A 25,941-nucleotide genomic window follows, 5' to 3' on the forward strand; every position below is an offset into this window, starting at 1 on the left:
ATGATGTTTTGGGATAACGTTCAAACGAACCATCAACTAACCAGGCATTGTTTCAAGTGCTTAGAAGGCTTCACAGTGAAAATGAAAAACCAAACATGAGGCAACACCTCCCTGTGCTGCCTGTGTGTTCCTCCTCTGTGCCCTCTCTCCACCCCACATGACCTGCAAGGGGACTTTCACTTTCCCTGCACACTCCCAAACTTCCTCTCAGCCCATACTCCCCCTTCACCCTGGACTCCCCTGGCCCCTCTCTCCCTGCTTTCCCATGGTCCCTTAAGCTCCGCAAACCACCTCATTGCATACACACACACACACACGCGTGCTCCTACATGGAGCATTGTTTCAGCTATCAACTGTTCTGTATTCCACCATCTGTTAAGCACTCTCCCAGCTGTTGCCCACTCTCTCCCCACTCGGCAAAATAACAGCCATACGAGCTGGTGACACGCACGCAGGACAGAAATTACACAGAGCCGTGTCTGCTAATTAGAGACAGAGGCAAGTTTAGTGTCTAGCCAGTCTGCAGGTCAGCTGTCAACCTGCTTGGCAGATTCATGGCAGACGCTTACTGATGAGCTGTTTACCTAATGAGGCACACTCAACCAACCGTGTCTGCGGCATTGTGTCGAGAAGAATGCACCTACAGTAGGCACTCCAAAGCACATTTTTATTATGTCTACTGGCTGGTTACAAGACAACATTGTGTTTTACGCTCTACCAACCATAAAGCCTCCCCTCTTCCTCATCCACTTTCCTGTTTCTTTTTCTCTTTAACCAGTCCGGTTGACTTTGGCTTTGCTTTGGTCCTGTGAGGCTTAAAGTTTCCACACACCCCACATTTACAAGCTGTTACTGTACTATGAAATGTTAAGCTGAAAGACAATATGCTCTCCAACCAGCACATGGTGTTTGAATTCAGGACTTCCAGCGGGAAGCTCTGGAGCTGAAATCAACAGTGTGCAGGTAGAAACACACGGAGCCCCTGGGACAGGAGCCAGCAACACCCCTGAGTCCAAATTAGACACAGACTCACAACACTCTGCCAGCACGTGCAAAGTATCTTTTTTTTTTCATGTATTGCACATACGAAATTGAACAAGACATTGACACAACATGACACAACAAGTCATTCTAATCATGTTAAATCAAGTATCTGTTGTCCTTTGTTGTTGTCTATTGTCTGTTGTTGTTGTCCTCCTATTGTATCTGAGTTTTAGCAGCATGTTTGGGAGAAGAAGTCAGGCTGGGATGGACATGTGCTCCTCGTGCATTATGTAATATCTGATCATATGGAAAGACTTTGTCTGTAACCACATGCTGCTCTGATCAGAATCCTGCCTGACTTTCATGTACCTCTAGAACTCCATAGTCATTGTCCGAAAACACTGGTCCATCAACTACCATGGTGATTCTGGCCTCATTACAGCACATTTATTGGCCATCTCATTGGATAAGTTACTACAAAAGGGGAATACCACATGTTTCAGGAGGGGGTCAGCACACGCTCATCTGCGTCTGCCCGTTCCTCAAGAGAGCAAAAGAGAGGTGATCTGATTCTGATTAACGGACACCAGTCACTCTCTGGGCCTAACGTTCTGGTGCTCAGTGCACAATGGACTGATTAATACACATCTGGACATGTAGTGAAAAAAAAGGAGAAAATTCATCTTGAAAAGTTTGCTGTAAATCTGCGTGCATACTTGGCTGAAGTAATTTTATAGTATAATATAGAAAAATGCTTTATAGGAGCTTTTTGCAGCACAACAGGCCCTATATCAATTATTTCATTAAGGTTTTCAATACACGTCATGCTCCCAAGTGTTTACCAGTCAGCAAATGGTGAATGCTCCACTTACTCTAAGAGAGATATTATTGAAACCTCCAGTGGCTTTGCTACAAACTGATCATGTAATTCATTTGTTCATGATGTTGATTCACGGTCTTGTCAGAGAACCAGCATCATCTCAACATTTTTATTTCCTGGAAGTGGAAGAAAACATCTGGTCGAAGCATTGCTGTCCCGAGATGCTGGCTGATGGCAAAGCCAGCAAGAGAGAGAGAGAGAGAGAGAGAGAGAGAGAGAGAGAGAGAGCGCATCTAGTGCAAAGTGCTTCCTCCTCAGAGACAACTGTCTTTGATGAAGAGGGGGAAGAGGGTTTGACCCACTGCTGGAGACACACACAGACCTCCGTAGCTTGTTTGCAGGCAAATGAATGCTCTTTATTAACCTCCCTGTTTAAACTGGCTGGCAGGCTCACTCGCAGTTTCCATGTCGCTTTGACCTCTCTTATAATACTCCTTGTTTGGGCATTGTGACTGTTCACTGTATCTGTCCTCTGCTGTTTTCAGGTTAAGAAACCCTGAGTGCTCCACCTGGGATTAGAGGCAGGAACTGCTCTGTCTCTTAGTAGCGTCGCCCCAGTTCCCTAAACTGCAAACCATATGGACTCCCTCTCCCTCGTCCAGGCTGAGCTGAGGGAGACTGGGGACGTCTGGAGGAGGATGCTCGGGTGTGTGTGTGTGTTTGGAGGGGTTTGGCTCAGGGACCCACAGAGCTCTGTTTGTTCTGGGTTAATGGGTTAACCTTGATCGAGAAAGGTGGAAGTAGGTTAGAGCGTGTTTGTTTGGAAAAATTGATGGCAGAGATAAAGAAAAGAAACGGTGTCATTTTCAAAGAGGAAACACGGCGGTGCTGTGTTCAGTTACAGAGAAACAAAGAAGGGTTATTTCCAACTATAATCAGTGCCAGAGCAAAAATGTTTCATGATAAACAGAGTTTGTACACCTAATAAATCTGTGTTTGTGTAAATCTCAAGACTAAACACTATGAAGCAGCTGGAGCTGATGCTGCCAAATCAAAACCTCTCATACCACATGGCATGCTACCCAACCTGTTCATACACATTTCATTTTCTTAGACCTGTACAGGATTATGTCACATGGTGGTCTATTGCGTAATTGCTTCATTTCATTTTATGTAAGTAGAAATGCAGTTAATTAGGAGGCCCTACTCTAACATGTAATTATTTGGGTGCTGGCTAAAGAAAATAGGGTTGTTTTATGTACAGCAACACCACATGCCGCGGGCCTGCGCTTTGCACATACTGTTGCATATTTTCACATTAAACTCGACATTCCTATATCATTATTTGCATCATTTCTGACAGTTTGAACTCTGCAGGATCATTAACCAACCAAGCAAGGCCCAAAAGACTGAACTCGTTGTGGCTTATGTTCATCCTGCCAAGTGCATATGAGGTTCAAATTAACTTTAGCTGTGTCTAATCACTACAGAGCAAACTGGGTACTCCACACCCCACTCCCCTGCAGAGAAAATATGCTCTTAGATAAGGGTGTACTTTTAGGGGTATGTGTGCAAAGACTGTTCATTGAGTAAAATAAAGTGTTGTAAACTCATCATGATGTGAGTTGCCTAATGCTGGATATTTTTGCCATATTGCCGGAACAACAGTGCAGCTGCAACACCTGGCAGATTTGCTTGTCAGCAAACAACAGGAGGCTGCATCAGCTGATTTCCTCTATTTTCTCTGGTAGTATTCCAGTCTTGGTGTGTACTCTACAGTATGTGTCAGAGTGCGTGTGTGTGTGTGTGTGTGTGTGTGTGTGTGTGTGTGTGTGTGTGTGTGTGTGTGTTTGCAAGCAAGTTAATGGTGATTTAGAACATGCCCTGTAGCCTGCAGATTATACAGTTGATATATATATATATTTAGTGGACCTAATACAGTAGTCAAAACAGACATTGATGAACACAACCCAAAAGTCCATCCGTGATGTCACGAGTAAGTGAAATCCAACACCACCAGCTGGTAGGAGTTGTGTTGAGGTGAATACGGGTCCCCTTGCATCAGTGCAAGTCAAGGCACATAGCAGAAACCACCGCCTGGGGGTAAAGACGCACAGAGCTGGATCTGCTATTATGTTGGAGACCACTCTGTGAGAGAAGCAGTCGAGCTCTGACTCTCTGTATCCCGCACAGCAGTCGAGTTGACATTGCTGCAGCCCGAATTGCCGCTCTCCAAGCCAACTTTTTCTATGCAACTCTTGCGCGTCTCCACTTTGGATAGAAATAGCCCGATCATTGCGCGCCGCAGAGCGCAAAGGATCTGACTAGCTCTGCCTAGAACGAGTGGGAGACATCTCTCCTCCTGACTGCAAGACGATGAGGAAATTCTGAGGTGGCAGAACTCCTCCGTCCACTTTACGCTTCCTTTGGCTGTTAACCAAAGGGTTAGCCCATGAGCAGGTATCCTCTTGAGTGTGATTCTGTTTTCACCCAGATCTCTGCTGCCTGGACAAATGCATACAAATGCATTTAGGAGCTCAACGGACAAGGAGTGGACACGTTTCCGCGGCAGCAACGTAAGTGGGCATTTGGTTTAATAGTATGCAGATGTTCGGCTACCTATGCGCCTCTGAGACTGTTCCCAGAACAGATTCACATATAAAATGGCAACTGGGTGACTTAGTTCTGTTCTCTGGCGTCTTTCCCTGACAGGGGCGCCAAATGACTAAACAAAGTCCCTGCAGCTACAAGTTTCTGCCTTCAAAACGTGACTGAAATACAGTATTTTCATGCATAGAGTTTAATATTGGAATCATTGCTCTCTGTAATTATTTTTTATTCCTTTTAGAGTGTTTTTAATGAGATCCTTTTGTGTGTTGTACTTTTCATTCTTAAGTTCTGCACAATAATCATGCAAGCTACAGTACATGTGCACATGTGGACTTTAGCTTTGAACAGGGTATTCGCTGTGAAATTCTCTTTACATTTGTGGTTGCTCTTGATGAATGCAGCTGACATCTTTAGCAGTAGTAAGTGCACAAGTCTTGGCTTTGAACTCGCCATATGAACATGCAGCCTGGGATCTCCTACAGTATAATCTGAATACCATGTGGCCAACTGCCAACCCTGTCTCTTAGAAACTGGATTGATTGATCTTTCATTCACATAGCTATGATAAGCTGGGGGATAAACACAGAGAATTGGCTTGGAAGCAATGATGCTTCAGCATTCACTCAGCATTTATCACTGATACATTATTGTTGTACTGTTTGGTGATATATAAGCATAAGAGCAACTTTGTCAAACTGTTTACACTTGAAATGGAAAATCTATTTAGTGCCTTTAAGCCTAAACATTCCTCATGGAAGTGTTTATTATTGACATCCTGCATGCAGGTTTTGTTGTCCTGTTGCATTCAGCTGGGACTGTAGCACTGTAGCTGAGCTATAGAAATGTGCATGCCTCCATAGGCTACTTGACAGGAAATGTATTTTCTTTTATCAGAAGTGAGTCCAAGTTGTCTGTACTCTATTATGACTCCCTTCCAGATAAGATCTAAAAAGAGCTGAGCTCACAATGCATCCTGTTGTTCTGTGCTGATAGACTTTGCTCGATGGAAAACAAAGTGGACCTGAAATCCTGACTGATCCATTTTTTTTTGTCCTTGAGGGTGAAAATGAGAGCCTTATGGTAGATCTGTGTTGACTGAGAACAAGTGTGGCCTCCCTTGAAATCACTGTGAGAGTTAGTGTGTATGCATCAGTGGTTAACTGGCTCCTGAGCTCCAGACAATCACCCACTGTTGCAGGGATTGCTGCTCCATTGCTGGCGGTGGTTGTACTGTAGGCTATGGCTGCAGAGAGTCAAAGCTACTCACATACTGACTAAGAGCATGCTGTCTCCTCATCGCTGTCTGGTAGTTCCCATAATGAGGTGATGATGCAAGCTTTTCAGGAAGTGAAGATGGGCTATACTTAGGAGGAGGGGGTCTAGACTAGTGGCTGATAGAAATGTTAAATTTACTAACTGATGTCTTCATGAGGTGGAGTTTGTTTTTGCCCAGTGCACTGAGACAGTGACATTTAGTTTGATAAATTCAGTCTGGGGCTCCTGGGCTTTATCAGAAAGTGTGTTCAGTGTGTTGCGAAGGTATGTGTATGAACATAGTTGGAAATGGAGGAGGGTACCCTACTGATAATGAGGCATAACAGTTACTGAAAGCACTGCAGGTAGACTTTATTTACATGAGGATGCAAATATCAACAGTGTTCTTATTTGACTGAGCCACAGACAAGTCTACTGGGACAGTGTTTTCCATGTCACTGCTCTCCAATTCTTGTTGTCATTACATGAGGTACAAATGCTGAAGCTCACCCTGAAGCTATCATTGCATATACTGTAATTACCTTAAATATGGCCACACATCTTTTGTTTTGTTTTCCATGTACTTTAAGCGTAAGAGTCTGTCATTTTTGGCCAGTAAGAGTCATAAGCTTAGTTGAATTCTGTATGGGTGGTATAACGTGCAGCTTAAAGGTCCAGTATGTAGGATTTAGGGGGATTTATTGGCAGAAATAGAATATAATATTCATAACAATGTTTTTATTAGTGTATAATCACCTCAAACTAAAAAATGTTGTGTTTTAGTAACCTTGGAATGAGCTGTTTATACCTACATAAGGAGTGGGTCATCTTTTAAGGAGTTCGTCATGTCGTGTGCAGAAGGGACAAACCAACATTTACGTTTTCATGTCAGCCACTGTAGTCCTCCTGCATGCTTGGGACACAGGAGAAGTTTCAGTTGGTTGCAATCTGCAACCTCAAGACACCACAAAATCCTACACACAGCACCTTTAAAAGAGCGGTTAACCCAATACAACATCCCAGCGATTGGTATCTGCTAGTGTTGTGTATCCCTGCTGAGAACTGTTGCAATGGAGGTGAGTAAAAGTTGTCTGAGAGATGTAAAAAATGTTATAACCCTCACACAGAGCAAAGTGTCTTACAAGAAACAATGCCCATGACCCTGAGGATAACCTACAGACATCACTGAGAACACCTTAGGAACTATTTTTCTGCTTATAATGAGGTCTGTTGATAGGCAAGGTGGAATAATATGTGACCTAACCCTTCAATGATCACAGCTGTGAAGCTGACTACAACTTAAAAAGAGAAATGTGTCGATGGTCCCAGGTGATAGGCAACTTCTCACCTGTAATCACAGCCCGCTCACCTTCTTGCTGCTACACACTCACCGTCTCCACACCAGTGCCTGTAGGGATTTTTGGCCTGCCTGTGTGAGTGAGTGTATTTAACCCTCCTAACATCTGCAGGCCCCCCCGCAACAGGAAAAGGGCAAACTATTAAAGGCCAGTGGAAGTTTACTCACAGCCCTTTGTCTGCTCACTGTCTTGTGGACTAAGTCAATCTTTGCTCTGGTCTGCAGTGACCTCTTGACTCCTGAGTGAGTACAAACATGCCCCACACTCTGCTCCTCTTCAATTAAGAAGCATCCGGATATGACACACCGGTCTTAGAAAATTATATATAGATTCATATTTTTATTCATGAGTTGCCTGGGGTGGTTTGGAAATGTATCAGACCTGAAACGTATTTCAAATCTTGGCCAGGAAGAGAGTGGGCAATTGAAACCTGGAAACTTGTTGACCTGCTAATTTTTGCTGAAGGCAGTTTAGACATGAGAAGAAGACAAGCCCACTTAGTGCCTCCATAATGAAGTAATCACGATCAGGATACAGGTGCTAAAGCTGAAACACGGCCAGTGGGAGCAGATATTGGCTGTGCATCTGTTACTTGCTCGTGTCCAGGAATGTTTTGGTCGAGATTGAGAAGCGAAGCATGCAGGAACAGAACACCTGATTAGTAAGAGGCTCAGACGTTTCCATTGAGAGAAATATCCGCTTGGCCTTAGCATGTGAACAATGTGTGTGTGTGTGTGTGTGTGTGTGTGTGTGTGAGAGAGAGAGAGAGAGAGAGAGAGAGAGAGAGAGAGAGTGTGTGTGATGCTGTGTTTCAACAGGAGGAGATCTTCTGTATATATGATGGATGTAGTTTTTCAGATGTATAATTTATTTCTCTCACAGTTTGATGTCTCTGCGAAGCGACTTCTATTATGAGCCTCATTACAGCTCCTGAGAGGACTCTGTCAGTTTATGTGTCAGAGTTATTGCCTTCCTTCTGTTTTGAATTCCGCTCCATTTAAAACTTGGGCTCAACTGAACCACATTTTTTGCCATGGGGCATATAAGAGTGGAGGTTAGGCAAATGCTGCAAGGTCAAGCTCTATAAACCTCAACTTTCTGAATAATGACTCTATGTGGAGCACGCCTACAGAGTGCTACATCAACTGTTGTGATACTCTGAAGGCAGAAACAGTCTTTTCAAAGTCAACAGAAGGGATGAAATGAGGCGAGTCAGTCAAGGTGACTCCCATCAGGTTTGTTTAGATGGTCCAACATGTCCTTACAAATCAAAGAACTTTCCACCAAAGGCAAAGCAAAGAGGAGCTGCTGTTGTACATAATTTTTACCCCCAACACAGATCAACAGCAATTTTATTGTCATTTTTGTTTATCCCCTCAAGAAGTTAAACATTTCGGAGTTGTTTGGGTAGATTAACAGCTTGGCATGCTTTGTTGATACTAATGGATTTGGTTAAGTGGACCGCCAAATTAGACATGTAAACAGTGTACTGCGAATGTCACTGCTCACAGAGTCACCCCATGACAGACATCAATGATGAAAGTAAGAAAATAGTTTCCCTTTCCTTATGAGGACTGTAAACAGAACGTAAGTGACTTTGCTCCTGTTTGCCAAACCAAATCGAGCACTTTACCTCTCCATTTGCCTCTCAGCCTTTTTCCTCAGTTGAATGATCCATTGTTAGGGATCCAAGCTAATTTGGAGGGGAGAAAGGCAAGATCTGTTACTGTTGGAATGATTCATTGCAGAGGGGAGTTTTAAGTTGTGATTATTTATAGTCCTGACATGACACCCACTCCCCACATAGTGGTATTTCCCTTAGTCAACAGAGCAGTGTTTGGGGAGCTTTGTCTTGCTTTCAGCAGTCTTTTCCATTAACTGCAAGGGCTGGAGAGCATGCTATAGTGTGCTGTCACTTGGACAGGGATTTAGCATAGGATTTAACGAAGAAACGATGCAACTGGTGGCTCTGCTTGTAGCCAATGTCCCGGATATGAGGAACTCAGTTTCTTCTTCTCCATCTTTTTTGCATTATGAAAAAATTTGATGCTTAAAAATTGTCAAAGGTTATAAGATACATAAAGTTCACCAACTGATGCTGAGACAGGAGCATAGTAAATGGCAGGGTAAAGGAATACTTTACTCTCCAAAAGATCATTTGTATATCAATTACTCACCCCATGTTACTTTAAATTCATTATGAAATTCTTGATGAATTGAAGTAGCAAATAAGTAACCATGTTTAACAACAAAAAAACTAAACTCTTACACAGCTCACACAGTATAATTTAAGTCTCATTTATCCAGTCGTCAGCTCAATAATTCCCAAACCGACAGCTGTTTCCGAAGGGGAACTGAAATGAGAGTGAAACGTACCTATACTCTCTTCGAAGCCAGACTCCATCAACAAAAACAGCAATTTTACCTTGCTGAGCATGGGAGCTGCTAGTATACCACTGCCTCAATCAGTTTCCAGCAGTTTCAGCTCCCGTGTTCAGTGAGGTAAAATTACTGTTTCTGTCAATGGAATCTGGCTTTGAAGAGAGCATAGATACGTATAATCTTTAGCCCAGTTCACCGTCAGACGCGGCTGTCTGTATGGGGATTATTGAGCATACGACTGGATAAATGACATTTGGATTTGAAGTTGTGTGCGAGTTTGTAATCTGATGTTTTGATATCATTTTACTAATGTTGAATATGGTCGCCTATGGCTTTAATTCATCAAGAATTTTCTCGGTTTTTGGATTCTTCGCTCACCAGAAACATGCAAGAAAGACAAAGCTTTCTTCGAGAATTCAAAGTAACATGGGGGTGAGTAACTTGATATACAACTAATCATATGAAGGGTGGAGTATCCCTTTAAGGTACTTACATCACTGTAGATGTGCTGAAGCAATGCCCAGAGCCTGAGTCTCAGGGATTCCTTAAATAGCCCTGAACAGAGAGACTGTGTGACAGGCAGAAGAAAGCTGCCCGAATCAGCATCAGATGGCCCCACTTGACACTCCAAAAGGGAATGTTAAGTGTTATATTTAGTTTTTTTTTTTTCATTTGTTCTACTTTTAAACACTGCCAACTTTAAAGCAAAACCAGCTACTCACTGGTTTCATAAATGTCAGTTTTTATCCTCTCTCAACAGATGAATGATTGTAATCATATATTCCCCCCTTGTTTGCCTCTATTGCTTTTTCCTGCTTTTGGGTTATGTCTGTGTTCCCGGCACTGGAATGTCGCACCACTTTCTAGATGGGGAACAGGTGACAGACAGCTCACAGTGTTTCTACTTGTTGTCTTTTTCTCTCCTCCTCTCACTCTTTTCTCTGTCTTTCTCTTTGTTTTGCTCTGGGAAAACAAACATGGCTGCCTGTCTGTAGCTTTCCGTCAAACGGGGCCACACAAACACTGGTAGCCTCTCTGCTGGGTTAATCCGGTCCTGAAAGGCCCATGGAGGAGAGATGTTTGTGAGTCTGATGCCATGCTGTTTGCAGCCATCACACTCACATAGCAATCCCTGGAGGTTTAAGGTGTTACAGCAGCCTGTGATTGATAGCACTCTGACGTAGTCTGACCGCATATTAAAATAGCAGGGCTTCTGTCTCCTCCTGTCTTTTGTACTGCCACCACACTGTGTTGAAAATCACCATGTGAAGTGCCAGAAGCTACTTTGGGTTGTGTCAGCGGCTGTTACTATGTACAGGGTTGTCGATGTGATTGATTTTGTTGTAATGCACAGAGTATGCTTTGAGGCTGTACATGATAAATCCTGTGATAAAATATGTTGTGGGTTAAAGTTGTAGGAGAAAAGAGATGACATGTCGGTGACTTTGACGCAAGTTTGTACGCACATTTTGCCACATTTACAAGTTTTTATTCAATTTTCCAGTTAAGGTTTTATGGTTTGATTAAAATTGGGGTTTTTACATGTGATCTGATTGACAGAGATCAGGGGAAAACATGAGCAAAAAACTGTAGTGTATATCTGTAGTTTAAACAGTATAACATTTTAAACCAACCATATTATTTAAGTATACTACCCTTATGTCCTATATATTGCTATCCTATAGAGCCTACTAAAACTGGCACAAGGCCGGTGACAGCGTATAACAAGAACAACACAACATATCCTGCTGTTTGTGTAGGTTTGGAGATTTTATCTTAAAACTGTGGGAATAAAGATAAAAAAAACATGTGGTGGTGGTTGTACATGGTGGTCTGTGTAATCCCTGGCCTGAATGTATTTTACACATTGCACCCCACTGCCTTTCAAGCTGATATTAACGTCATCTGTGTGTGAAAATCTCATCTGAATAAGGGAAAATAACATCAATGCAATGTGTTCAATGCACACTCCTCTGGGCTCCTTTACATTTCAGTGATTGTAGAGCTACATGCTGGTTAAAGGAGTTAATGGAGGGCAGTGCCACCTAGAGGTGGGGTCAGTGAAGGTCAAAGGAATCTATTGCAGTAAGATGCAGTATTTGTAACTCATCGCATTGTATGATCAGCACTGTCTGTAATAAAGAAATCTTCTAAAAGTAGTGGAGCATAAGCTAAAGAATTTCTCTCTTTATTTCTTTTTCCATCTGTTTTGAGCATGGTGACATTTGCAAAAGTGTTTCGTATGTGAAGACGTGCATTCCTATATTGTTATACAAATGCAAAATTTTGTAGAAGGATTACTGTTGTCAATTACATGGCATCTGTGGTCCTGTTAATCAAAAAAAGCCTGAGTTGACAACCCCTTTGAAGATTGATGAGGCAAAGTGCTCTTTGCAAGTTACAAAAGAAATTCTTAAAAGGCAAGCGTGACACTTCTCTCTAAATCTCAGCTGGGGCTTTTCCCTCTTTGTGGTCATAGCTGTGCTGAGGCATGCTTCCATGAACAGCATTAAATTGTTATTAACCAAATGTGCCTTTGAGACGAAATCCATCATTGTCTGAAAACAATAAAACATGACAGAAAAATGCTCCCTGCATGACTTTTCGCCATATTTTCAGACATAAAAATGTCAAAGCTGAAAGTCTTCGTAAACAGTGGAGTCAGGTTGCCTTTTAAGGGGCTCCCACTTCTTTTTAACATGTTCCAACAACTGATTTAAACCAAAAAAAGACTTGGACTGAAAGTAAGGATTACCTTCACTATCAATTAATTATTTTTTTCCTGATTAATCAATTAATTGTTTTGTCTGTAAAATGAAAAGACTAAAATGTTCCAAGTTCTAAGACACCATTGTGTCAACCTGTAATAACTCAACAGTTTTAAAGTCATGCAGTCCTTCATTATACTACCATTGAACGAGCACAAATCCAATCATGCACAATCATAGTATATAACATTTGAAATATCTTCTGTCACATGAAAAACACGGGCCTTTTTACCACACTCACCAGCCACTTTATTAGGTACACCTTGCTAGTACTAGGTTGGACCCTTTTTACCTTCAGAACTGCCTTAATTCTTGGTGGCATTGATTCAACAACGTGCTGGAAACATTCCTCAGAGATTTTGGTCCATATTGACATGATAGCATCACACAGTTGCTGTAGATTTGTCGGCTGCACATCCATGTTTTACCACATCCCAAAGGTGATCAATTGGATTGAGATCTGGTGACTGCGGAGGCAATTGGAGTACAGCGAACTCATTGTCATGTTGAAGATGTTCTGAGCTTTGTGACATGGTGCGTTATCCTGCTGGAAGTAGCCATCAGAAGATGGGTACACTGTGGTCATAAAGGGATGGACATGGTCAGCAACAATACTCAGGTAGGCTGTGGTGTTTAAACAATGCTCAATTGATATGAAGGGGCCCAGAGTGTGCCAAAAAATTCCCCCCACGCCATTACACCACCACCACCAGCCTGAACCGTTCATACAAGGCAGGATGGATCCACGCTTTCATGTTGTTTACGCCAAATTCTGACCCTACCATCTGAATGTTGCAGCAGAAATCGAGACTCATCAGACCAGGCAACGTTTTTCCAATCTTCTATTGTGCAAGTTTGGTGAGCCTGTGCCAATTGTAGCAGTTTCCTGTTCTTAGCTGACAGGAGTGGCACGCGATGTGGTTTTCTGCTGCTGTAGCCCATCTGCTTCAAGCTTTGACGTGTTGTTTTTTTCGGAGATGGTCTTCTGCATACCTTGGTTGTAATGAGTGCTTATTTGAATTACTGTTGCCTTTCTATTATTTTGAACCAGACTGGCCATTCTTCTCTGACCTCTGGCATCAACAAGGTATTTTCACCCAGAGAACTGCTGCTCACTGGATGTTTTCTCTTTTTCCGATCATCCTCTGTGAATCCCAGTAGATCAGCAGTTTCTGAAATACTCAGACCAGCCTGTCTGGCACCAACAACCATGTCACGTTCAAAGTCACGTAAATCACCTTCCTTCCCCATTCTGATGCTCGGTTTGAACTTCAGCAGGTCGTCTTGACCATGTCCACATGCCTAAATGCATTGAGTTGCTGCCACTTGATTGGCTGATTAGCTATTTGCTTTAACAAGCAGTTGAACAGGCATACCAAATAAAGTGAGTGCATCTAAAAAATTTTCTCTTTAATATCTTTTTTATAGCCTATTGCTGTGAAAACACTGACACATCTCTCCTTCAGACATCTGTAATTGTTCAAGTTTCTCGTCAAAAAGTACATTTTACAAGATTACATTTGAACACCTCATGAGGATGTTACAATTTACCTTTGCCCAACTTTGCCTTTTTTTTTTTTTAACCAAAGAGAGCTTAAACGCATCATAGGGTCAGTCAGTCAGGAGCTAGTTCCAGCTGCTATCAGTTAATGTTAATTAATTAGCTCTCCTACCGATTTAAACACGGAATTATTGTTTGTTGATAGTGAATTTATCGCATCCCTCCGTCCCGACGGCCAGCGGGAAAGATTTCTGTCCGTCCCAAACACGTTTGCTAGTGTCCCCAGGACAACGGTACACCGTTAGCGCTGCTTTTTAGCCTGCGCAAAACTGATGTGACGCAGCAGAAAAATATCGACTATTGGTAAATGTCATCTTTGCCTACAGGCCAATACTCTTGTGCAGCCGATAAATGGTGTATTCCTAGTCATTTTTATAAATTGTTACAACATTCTCGTTTGTAACTGGCTGCCAGGTGTTTATAAATTTTGCTTAAAAAGGCTCGGGAAGAGGGTGAGGATTTGCTGAACTTCACTATGCTAGTTTGTAGCATTAATGCTAATCTAACACAAGATAACTTTGACATTTCTGTCCGAGTGAGCTGTCTCTCGAGGTATGATTGCTGTAAATAGCGTGTGTTGCGTAAAAATTAACAGCTTGATTCTGATACATCATTCTAAGTTTAGTTATACCAGCATAAAGTAATTTTAGCTTTAGTGAAGGGTAATGTTAGCTAACGTTGGTTGACGTGAGCTTGCTAGCTTCACAATTAGCTTAACGTTACATCACTGTGTGGACGACCGTTAATGTTCAGTTACTGACCATTTTGTCTGGTTAATTAAGCTTATTTCTTTGTGCCATCTCATATAAATTTGTGTTATTATAACGAGTGAAGTCTCCCAGCTCTTCCCATGCTATGAGAGGAGTCAAAGTTTATATTCAACAGATTTAACAGTTGCATTGTTTAATTTAATTACAGAATGTGGATGTTTTGGCAAACACAGGTGCAGCTAAGCAGTCTCATTAACGATGACTGCTTCCCATTAGCTTTAACTTTGGTGTTTTAGTTCCAGGGCCCATTTAATTTGTGCACCAGTTTAATGGAATGCTTTTAGCTAACTTACACACCTAAGTTGAACATACTTGAATAATAATTAATGCTATTAAGTACACCTGTGTTTGTCCTGCTATGATGTATCATAAAAAAAAACCATTGCAAGAAAAGTGTATTCTTCCGTTCTTCCTCACTGTATCTTGGCCATTCCTATACTTGTGCTGTTACAGGAAATATTTTCAACCTCCTCTGTCTCAAATAATTGTCATCACCTCAAGGCCCTATTATAAAGAGATCCAGCAGCACAGAGATCAAGACGTGGCTGTGATGGTATGCCTCTCTTGTTCTAGCAGCAGCTTATATTAGATTAGATTCAGAGTGATATGTCACTAGTAATTTTAGAATGCTAGCTTGTGGCACTTATAAATGGCAACATACGTCACTCGTGTTCCAGTGTCAAGTGGTATGCCATCAGGCAGTTTTTGCTCTCAGCATCACTCAAGAGACTTGCGCCTTCTACTCCAAACATCTGACTTCAAGGAGACTCTCCTTTTTCTCCTTATGTCAGCAGGATAAGACTTGACTTGTAATAGTTAATGACTCAATGGAAAAACAGCCAAGATGTAGTCATTGGTGTTTTTCTCAGATTAACCACACGTTTGTCCTCTGTAATTCACTGTGACTGGGGCAAAACGTTAACAAGAGGCTGCTGTTTTCTGGAGAGTTGCTTTCTTATTTGATTTGAGTATTAGTGCAGCTGTGTGACTATGCTCTGTCTTAGTGTACTCAGGATAATCAGCATGCAGGATCAGGATGAAGTATACTAATGCTCTCCTCTGACAGGGTTTCATATACAGTGAAAACCACTTGGCATGCATCTTCATGATGAAGAGCAATATCTTGTATAAAGTGTATCACCAGGATTGTAATTGGATAGGAAAGTGTGCTGTTGATGTTAAGTGGTTAGCAGTGTTGCCTCACAGTAAGAAAGACCATGCATGAATTTATGTTTACGGTTATCATGTTCCTCTCTCCCTGGTATTTGCTTTGTTTTCATCCTGGAGTTCTGGTTTTCATCCCAGGCTGCAACACACAAGGCAACTCAGACACTCAGAATTAGTCATACATGCTAATATATGTGTGTTTGTATGTGTATTTGCCCTGTGATTGAATGGCAGTCTGTTCCTTAAAGGAATAAGTGGACATATGCGTGTATAAATACATAGATACAAAGATTGACATTATTGCCCACCTCCTAAAAAAATGTGTTTCTGAAAGCTTGTGCTCGTCTGTTTAGCAGAATTATGATCAGAATTGTTCTTAATTTGCTTGACACAAGTAATGATTGCATTGTCTACTTTACTTACATTTATGTTTCAGTAGATTGCTGTTAATATGAGCTAATCTGTTATCAATTTGTGTTTGTGTGTCCCTCTAGGTGGAACTTCATCCTGCTCCTGTCAGTATGCTCAGCAGTACTCTCTGGAGAAGAAGACTATCTAGCTCAAGGTAAACAACAAAACCCTGATGCATAAATTAACATTAGCATCAAGATTATCACTATTTTTTTTTGTTTTTGTGACTAGTGAACTACTATCCCTGACATTTGACCACTCAGCCATGTCTACAGTCTGTTTTTAGCACCTCATTCATCTCTGGCCTTGTGCCACTTTTCATAACAATCTTTCTATTGAGTTCCTTGTAGTGAAAATCTTGGGGAAAAAAAGAACACTGGTATCAGACTTATTCCCAGAATTTGCAGATAATCTCAGTTAAGGTTTCAGAAGCGGTTCTGAGATCGAACAAAGTTTTGATTGGTGCACCCCCCACCCAATAGTGCATTACCTTTTACCTTGTAGGACAAGATCCAAAGTACTTCCAGATAGAACCTCAAAGGTGAATTTGTATTGCTTTCTAGTTTATTTTTGGAGCATGGAGGACAGTGACTGCAAACAGGAGCTCCTCTTTTGCTCTTCATGTTTTTAATCTTCTCTTTTGACATGCCTGCTCTTGCTCTCCAGTCCACAGCATGCATGTAGAAGCAGCCTAAATAGCCTCTCAACCTTTGTTGCCTCTCTGCTTATCCATTGTTTTTCCCCTCACTGATCTCCGGTCCATCAGAGAAGACTCTAAATATGTCACATGTAAACGTAAGTACACCAATCACTCAGACAAAGAGGAAGAGGATATCTTAGTCAAATGCTTAGCATGTATTGACAACTGTGTCTCTGCTGGTCAATTCTGGGGATAAAGTGATATCAATACATTAAAGAAACAAAAAATAAAACAACAAGGAGGAGAAGAATTGAAGGTGAGAAGGGTAGAAGTTAGGAGTTGATGACAACAGGAGTATTTTTTTCATCAGGTCAGAATCAGAACATTAGAAACAGTTTCTTTAAAGCTGTTGGACAGTTAAAGTATAATCTCACATATTAATCAGGGGCGTGATTTCCTTGAAAGAACTTGGCTTCACACAGCAAGAAAGCATGCTGTCAAAAGTATGTAAAGAAAACTCTGATGTGTTTTGAATCAGCAGGGCTGCACTCAGTGAATCTGAGAGGATATATTGTTTTTTGAATGGCATATCATTGGGCCACTGCCAGAAATACCACACAGTGTAATGCACACTTAACTTAATGTTGACCTCATGATGAATCCACACATTTTTGTTCACATCTCCACATGTATGTGCATTGTCTACTGCCCCTTGCACAGAGGAAACAAACCGCTTCAAGGATCCCTCCCCTCATTGCATTGTCTGCCCTCCATGCTTCTGTAGTTGATGAGCCCACTCAGAGCAGGATCAATCCATCATAACGAGGGGAGGAATGTGCACAGGGTGCTAGAGCAGCTTGTCTTCACATATGAGACAGGTTAATTGGAATCTGGGCTGACTTTACCTCGGGCTAAGAATGTCAAGGACATCTCCGTGCCTGCTTAGATCAGCTGCAGATAGATAGTCTCCCTACCTAGACTGTAGGACTAAAAATTTGGCAAAACAGTGTCTAAGATGATGTGCTGTGTGTATTGAACTTTCTGTCTCTAGTTCTGTCCCTCTTTCCTTCCCTCCCTCCAAAGCACTTAAACAGGAATAAGAATGCATCTGTTAAACTGTTTTCATTGTTCAAACACCGGTGGACTATGCTTTTTCCCAACAAATGTTTCTTCCCTTACTAGCTGTATTAATCTGATAAGTGGTCCACCTTAGAGCCAAATATAGTGTATTACTAGTCTCGCCACCAGACAATCAGAGATCTCCGCCTTCTGATAGTCTGGGGACACTCCTTTCTAAAGTGTGTTTAACACACCAGAGAAAACGGCCGGCAACAAAGCAACGCCTCTTGCATTTTTTTAAAAGGACACACTCTCCCGGAAAAGTGCGCTCCCCCTTTTCTCGTCCGCAAGGAAACAAACACACAGAGAGCTTGAAAATGGATGCTAAGAGATTTAACTCCGTTTTATCAAATGTGTGCTCAGTCCACAAGATTGTGGAAATGAAGGACTTACAGCGACTTTGTTTAAAACTTTTAACGCAGTCGGACTGTGTTTATGAGCACAAGCGTTCAGCGAGCCACTGAAGGACCATTGGACTATTGGTTCTGCAATGTAGGGAGTTTTTTTAAACTCTGAAATAGTATCCACCCATCTAAACACAAAATCAGGGAGAAAGACATCAGTCTTTAGTTAAAGGAGCAATAAGCGAAATTCATCATTTCTAGATTGAAGGAATTAAAAAATTGCTATGTGAAGAACTAGAGGTGTAATTTCATCTGGAGTAGAGCATGACCTCACACACCCTCTCTCTGTGTTGATTTCCAGCCCCTTGTTTACAAGCCGGCAAGCCGGTCCGGCTGCGCGTTCATGTACGTTCATGTGAAATCGTAGCATGTGTTAATGTCCGGAGCTTGAGTTATTAGTGGCTCGGTCCCAGCAATGGGTCAGGCGATACTGTTGTGTCAGGTGAATAGCCCGGCAGCCCAGCTAACATTTGCAATTAGCATTGGAAAATGTAGCCCGGCAGGCAGCCTGGCGGGCTGTGTTTAGCTATTTCCCTGCCTACTTCAATGTAATAAATGTAATGTATTTGCTGAGATGGAGGCGAGGCTCAGTGACTAGAAGAGCTGGTAGAAGCACTCCATAGCTGTAAGTTACTCCAGTAACTGTAGTAGCTCTAGTGCTAACTCCAGGAGCTAACCCTAACGTCCCTACTCTTCTCCGTGAGCTCGAGCCGTGAGCCTGGCAGGCACGCGGGCTTGCGGGCTTGCGGGCTCCAGCTCCAGCTCATGGAGAAGAGTAGGGACGTTAGCGTGGCAGCCGACTAGTGCTAACGCTAACAGGAAAGCAGGGAAATAGCCAAACACAGCAGAGACTGAGTGTGAGTGAAAGACATTGCTAACTGCTAAACTAAGCCAAACTAAGTTGGCTGTTAAGGTTTTATTTCCTCGCCCCTGTGGCGAGTGAATCTGCCTGTAGTGAAACTGGGGCTAACCAGTGCTTCCTCCTCAGGCTCCACTTCACTCAGCTGCCAGCACAGCCAGTTAGTCTCCGCTAGCTTCCTAGCTAACGTTAGCCCCGGCTCTCCGTTTGGATCCAACTGGAGCACGGAGCCCTGGTTTGTTATTCAGGTTAATGTCGGAAGAAGCAGCGGGTATATCGGGCAGCTGGGTGAAGTGGAGCCTGTGGAAGAAACACCGGGACCGTCTGGATGTGCAGAGGTAGAGGAAGGTGTGGCTCATGACACACTTTGTTTTGGTCTACAGGCAGTGCACAACAGCAAACCTAGCGGTGAAACCATTTCGCTTTTTGTCCCTTTAAGCGAAGCGTCTAAAGACTGACTTGTGAGTCTAGTGTATTACTACTATACTCTTGCCATAAAATGCATTTCTGTGATTTCCATACACTTAGTCTCTTAAGTTATGTGAAGATGTTTGACCTTAGAGATCCTTCATGCACTTCAACCCTGAACAGACATGCACATGAATGTCACAACTTCAGATCTTAGATATATGTATGTACGTATATACGTTTGAAATAAACAGAGAGTTTAGGCAATTTATTAGACAACAGCATGTTGAATGATGCCACTTTTTTCTCGGGATACTGTACCAATTCTGATATGTTAATGCAGAGTAATGCCTAATAACAAGCACCAATCCTATATCAGTGCTCTTTTCTCTTTAGTTTCAGCTGACACTTACTTTGTATTGTTTGTATTGTATTGTATTGCTCTAGGTTACAGTAATAATTGCATTGTATTTGCTGATGTCGGGGAGTGCTCTTGATATAAAAGAGAAATGGGAGTTAGAAATGAATGTTATTATTGAAGATACATGCTGGGAAGATGTGTGTGAAGAAGGGCATAAATTAACCAGTAGTCCAATGTGGAAAGAATTCAACTGGAAATTAAAAATGAGGTATTTTAGAACTCCCTCCATAACTTCCAAATTTGATAGTAGTAAAACGAATTTGTGCTGGAGGGAATGTCATCAGATCGGTGACCACACACACATATTTTGGGACTGCCTAAAGTTAAAAAATTATTGGGAGGGGATTCGTAAAGAATTATTCTCTATATTGAACATTGTTTTACCTCTGACTCCACAATTTTATATTATTGGAGCACTCCCTAAGGGAAGATTGGAAAAAAGGAAGCTGTATCTATTGCAAGTCCTACTATTAGTAGGCAGGAAGATGATAACTCTATCATGGCTTAAACCGCTTCGTCGTCCTACTATACTTCAGTGGCATGAGAGGGTGAAGGTATATGTAATGGAGAAGGTAACAGCACACCTTCATTTTAAGATGGACATTTTCAGAACTAGATGGTCTCCCATAAGTGCTTACTTAAATTTGCCAATGTGAAACACTGTTAAACTGTGCTGTCTTAGGAGAACTGTCCGAGTGTATTTGTGATTTGTGCAGAGGAATATCAAACAATCCAACAAGACTGAGTTGTTTGCCAAACTGTTACTGATTCAACTGTTTAGTTTATACATTTCTTGTATAACTTCGGTTTTTTGTATGTATGTAACAAAGAAGAATCAAATGTAAGCAAAATATGTAAGTACATACGAATGCCAATAAATTCTTGGTTCTAAAGAAAATAAATAAATTGCATTGTGACAGTGATAAAGTAATAGTCGTGGATGCTGATCTGGAATCTCATAAAATTAAGTAAATATCTGCTTGCCTGATGGCTCAGTCAGGAGAGACAGGTGACTCATTTTATACAGATTATAGGCATACAGATTAACAGATGATATGTGATGATGAGCCCAGACAATGGTGGTGGTGGTGGTAACTGGTGACTCTGAGGCCGATGAAGCTGATGAATCTGTGAAGACTAGGTGACGATGGGGAGTTGGAGGGTGCGCACAACTGCAGCATGAACATACTAAAGGCAGTAAGAGAATCATTTTTAAAACGATGATTGGCTAACAGTGAAGGTGTGTCGCTCTGCTATTGGTTAAATATGATCAGCTGATAGAACAGCTGATACCTCAGTTGACTGGCCCCGACATGACATCTTGAAGTTGTGAGTGTGCATGGGTGAGGAGTGAATTGCACATGGTATGAAATTTTTTTTTTACAGGCCTAAGCATGCAAAAGCAAAGTCTTCCTGACTGAACTTTTGCTAGACCTTCATCATTCAAAATTGTGAACAGTCTTTCATCTATAGTCTGACATTGCCTCTCCTATAACTAATTTTGGTGGGGAGGAGGGATTCGATTTTCCCAAAGTAATCTCCAACCTATCAAACGTAATTTGACATAAATTTTTAGTCCACACTGATTAATAGCCATGCCAACATAATTATTTTGCGCTGCTTTAGGAGATGAGCGAAGCAAAATTAAACCAACTATGATGACAGGTGACACTGAGTGAACATGTCAATGTAGAACAATGTCAGTAGCAGCGTCTATCTTGTCTATAGCACTAATAATTGTTATTACTCTTCATTGGTTCCAGCACACAGCTTGACAACAGCTTGACAACAGTGTTAGTCTCACTTGAGGCTCTGATTGGCTAATCATTATTCCCCTTGTGGCACTCACTGGATCATTTATTAATTCAACCGAGAAACTGCTGTTTCATGTCAAAATGCCAGACGAAGCATTCAACATGAACTTGGTGAAGTGGGCTGATTCAGAGGTCTGGAACCAGGCAGAACATCTGCGTCAACACAGATCCAGTTGTATGGATTGGTGTAACAGTATTTAATGGTCCTCACTGCTGAAAGTATAAAACACGCAGGGGTAAATTGATTATATCAGGTCCTTTTCAGCCTAACCTAAAACCTGTGTCACAAATGTTGGGACACAAGATGGCTACTAGTTTTCTTTCTGTCTAAAACTTGGAAAACTCATGGTCAGGTATGACTCGTGACTGACAATATGCTTCAGTTTCTGATGCTTCTTTAAACAGTTCCTATGCAGCCGTTTGTATACAAAGTCACCATCTGGTAGTTCACACATTTGTTTTCAGTAGATGTTGCAGAATTTTGAAGTTGCTGGCAGTTTCATTTGATCCCCAGACCAAGGTGATAGGCCAAAAGGTTGTACATGTGCAACTGATATGAAATAGGCATGTTATAGCTTTGATGTCTTTTTTTAGTGTCTGCAATCCTTATGGTTGTTAACACTGTGAACCCACAGTTCTCTGAATCAGAAAGCACCCTTTCTAATCAAACGGGTGAAATGTGTAATAGAAGACAATAAGGCAGTTTAAAGCTTTGCTCTGGAGATGTAGATCGCTGGCTGTGTTAGTGCATTCAGTTCCCCCTCAGTGATACAAAATCAACTGACCCTTCTTTGAAAGTAGGCTCCCCAAATACAGAGGAGGAGTTGCTTCAAAGGAAAGAAGTGTCTCTGGATTAGCAATGAAAATACCTAAAACTGCCCCTGAGATCTCCCAGAACACTTAGATGCACTAGTACACATGCACACAAACACACATACAGTATTTACATATTGCTGATGCCTCAGTCTTCCAGCATGCTCACAGATGCACACGGTCACTCACTCTCATTGTTCTTTTTCCTCTCCCTCTTTCTTTCGCATGTGAACACACACAGATACACAGGTCAGGTCAGCTTCAAACATGACCGACCTGTTTTGTAATTCAGTTGACGTTTACAGTTACAATATGTGTCAGGTGTCCTTGTTCCCATTTGTCATATTAATAATGCCATTTTTACTTTTTTCCTGGAACTGTCACTGCTCAGTGCTGACATATGTGACACATATGACACACTGCCCTCCAGCCTAGTTATTTGTCCAGTGCTTTTACTCAAAGCCCAAACTGCACAGAATATCCTCTGTCTCCAAATAATTTTTAAGTGCTTTTGCCTGGTCGAGCCTCACTGTCAGCAGCCTTAGCATCAGTTCTTTGAAGAATTACCTGTGGGCATGGTAAAGTATGACAGGACCATTTGGAGGAAAGCTGCTCTCATGAATCTCTGGTGGCAGATTGATTCAAAAAGGCTGTGTGGACTGGTTTCCTGTATCCTAGTCAGGCCCCATCCTTCTCTAGTCCCTTCCACTCATCTGGGCTGCAGCTGCCTCTCTGGTACTTACTCGAAGAGAAAAACAGGGAGGGGTCACCAGCATCACAGGGAGACTGTTGTAAGTGTATAATGTCTGACCAATCAGTTTTTTCTTTCCTTAGTCGTTTGACTCGAACAAGAACAGATTATGTAATGTCTACATTTGTTTGCATTTGTTGCAGTGACGTGTCTTTCTTTAGTTAAAATTAGCAGCCATGGAGGAAGAAAAAATATTTTTTTGACACCTATTAAACCAGTTTGTGAACAAAGAGAATTCTGACAATATGTACAAATATCTGGTGCACCCTATGGGGGTCGGTAATGACTTAAATAACAATCATATTCATGCAATTATATATTGTAAAAACAAAATCTGTTGTCTCTGCATCATTTCATTTCCACAAAAGACTTCGTGCAGAACAATTGTTTCATTAAATACAAACAAAGGCATGATTCATACTGTAGTAATTACATTTTATTTCTCCCGTAACCACAGGATGCTTAGAATCTCACTATATTTTTGTCAGGGCAGTTAAAAGAAAATTGTCTTTCTTGGTTTGTCAAACATACTCAATTCCTTTACCATCATTGCCCCATTTGCTCTATTCATGTAACAATCCAACATCTTTTAATTCCGTTTTTTTAAAGTTCAGTTTTCTGGAAATTATGTTATTGTTTAACAGCATAGTTAAATAAAAGTAGAAAATGTTCAATTCGACAACAGTAGCAGCTGGTAAACGGTGTCACCAAACTCACACTGACACCAAAATGTCCAAATACTGGCGTTAAACCCTTTACCAACCATTAGGTAAGGTTAGCTGTTAGTGAGAGCCAATCACAAGTGGTCACTTGAGATGCATGAGGAGATGCACTCTAATGCCAGTTTTACATATTTAAACTTGTTTTGGTGAAAACACAAAACAGATACCCTAAGATGTCTAGGACCTTTTTCTTTTTCTTTTTTTTAACCATCAAAAAACAAAACTATTTAGCAAAAACTTACCTGCTTTGTGATCTATTTTTGGCATGTTAACCTTACCATTTTCTTCTCTGTCCTTCAGGAGTGGATATCCTCTATCGATTGGGGCTCACATCTCAAAGCAGCACAGACGAGAGAACAAGCTCACCTTTAGCTACTTACACCACTGTTCCCTCACCCCTGAATCTTCCTGTTTCTGGACATGGGGTATTACTCGACTCAAACTCCCTCTATGAGGCTCCAGCAGGAAGTCTGTTCCCGCCGGAGATTGGCGAGGAGTTTTCTGTTGTGGTTAGCCTAAGCTCCTGGAGAGCAAACAATGCTTTTCTTTTTAGTGTCAAAGATAGCAGGGACAGGCTGCATTTTGGCATTCAGCTGCTGCCACGCAGAGTGGTGGTTTACACTGCTGAGAAAGCCTCCATCTACTTCACCTACAACTGGCAGGATGGGCGCCAGCACCCTTTTGCTGTGGGTGTTCGTGCACGCTCAGTGTCCTTCTATGCGGATTGTGGGGCTGTGCAGCAGCAAGAACAGACCCTGGCAAGATCTCAGACATTGGGGGATTCTGGGGGTCTCTTCACTCTAGGGAGGATGAACTCCAAAGCGGCACAGTTCAATGGTCGAGTCTGCCAACTAGATATCTATCCCTCTGCCCAAGCTGCCGCGCACTACTGCAAGTACCTTAAAACACAGTGCCGGCTGGCCGACACTTACCGATTGCCTTTGCCACATCCTGGTTTGGATATTGAGGCAAATGACCCACCTTCTAACCCCTTGACAAAGTCCCCTATTGGAGTAGCAGCTACCCATCATACCCCCTTAAAAGCCACAGCAGCTTTTAAAGTGTCCCCAGGTAGTTTCGTCACACAGTATTCAACTCTGAGCCCATCAGTACAACCTCATTTGGGGGACCAAAGCCACATTTCCACATTGGATCCCCTTGCCCACATCACCACTTCTTCACCTCAGCCTGACAGCCCCACCTTAACCCTGAGTGGAAGAGCAGTTCTGGATCTTGCTTATAGCACAACTATCACCACTTCCAAAAATGTGTTGGCAAAAGGAATCAGCCCCCAGGGGAATACTGATCACTCTGAAAACAGCACAGAGGAAGAGAGCAGCTCCGGGACACTGCAGACTCCAGAAGCCACCCCAGGCCTGATTTCCCCAGTCAGGCAAGGTCGAGTGAAGGAAGGACTCAGGAACAACTCCATCGACAGCTCCAGGGGCTCTCACTCTGGGCCCCAACCGACACAAAAGCTTCTGGAAACTCATCTGAAAGCCAATGGCACCACTTTGTACAGGGAGAATCAGGTGGACACCTCAGAACAGCATGATCCTGATGGCAGCTATGATGATGTAGACATGGGAGGATATGATTATGGATATGAGGATCCAGACTATTTCTATGACTACGAAGATGGTTTCCGTGGCCCAAAAGGAGAGCCAGGTTCTCCGGTAAGTAACAGAATTTATGAATGACAAGCAGAGCTGTGAGTTAATGGAACATTATTCAAAGAGTTGAGACACAAGTCAGTGAATTGCTGCACATGCTCAAGAGGAAAACATTAATGCAAGGCAATCAAAGGTAATTTATGGCCATCACAGTTAAAATTCTGTGTAAAAGTTGGCTTTGTTACATACACCCAGGATATGTGAAAAATATTTTGGCAGGGCGGTGTAGTGA

At 42.1% G+C, this 25,941-nt stretch overlaps 1 protein-coding gene across 2 annotated transcripts in view; it reads left to right on the top strand.

The window, feature by feature from the left end:
* The first annotated feature begins 3,870 nt into the window (after positions 1-3,870).
* Positions 3,871-25,941, top strand: part of LOC125895800 (collagen alpha-1(XXIV) chain) — a 115,279-nt gene continuing 93,208 nt past the window's right edge. For both annotated transcript variants that reach the window (XM_049587911.1, XM_049587910.1), the window contains exons 1-3: positions 3,871-4,380; positions 16,169-16,239; positions 24,337-25,712. In XM_049587911.1, coding sequence (XP_049443868.1) covers positions 4,328-4,380; positions 16,169-16,239; positions 24,337-25,712 — 1,500 coding nt within the window. In that variant the 5' untranslated portion in view covers positions 3,871-4,327. The remainder of the gene's footprint in view (positions 4,381-16,168; positions 16,240-24,336; positions 25,713-25,941) is intronic.

The sequence above is a fragment of the Epinephelus fuscoguttatus genome, linkage group LG10 (assembly GCF_011397635.1).
Source record: "Epinephelus fuscoguttatus linkage group LG10, E.fuscoguttatus.final_Chr_v1".
In the NCBI taxonomy this organism is placed as follows: Eukaryota; Metazoa; Chordata; class Actinopteri; order Perciformes; family Serranidae; genus Epinephelus; species Epinephelus fuscoguttatus.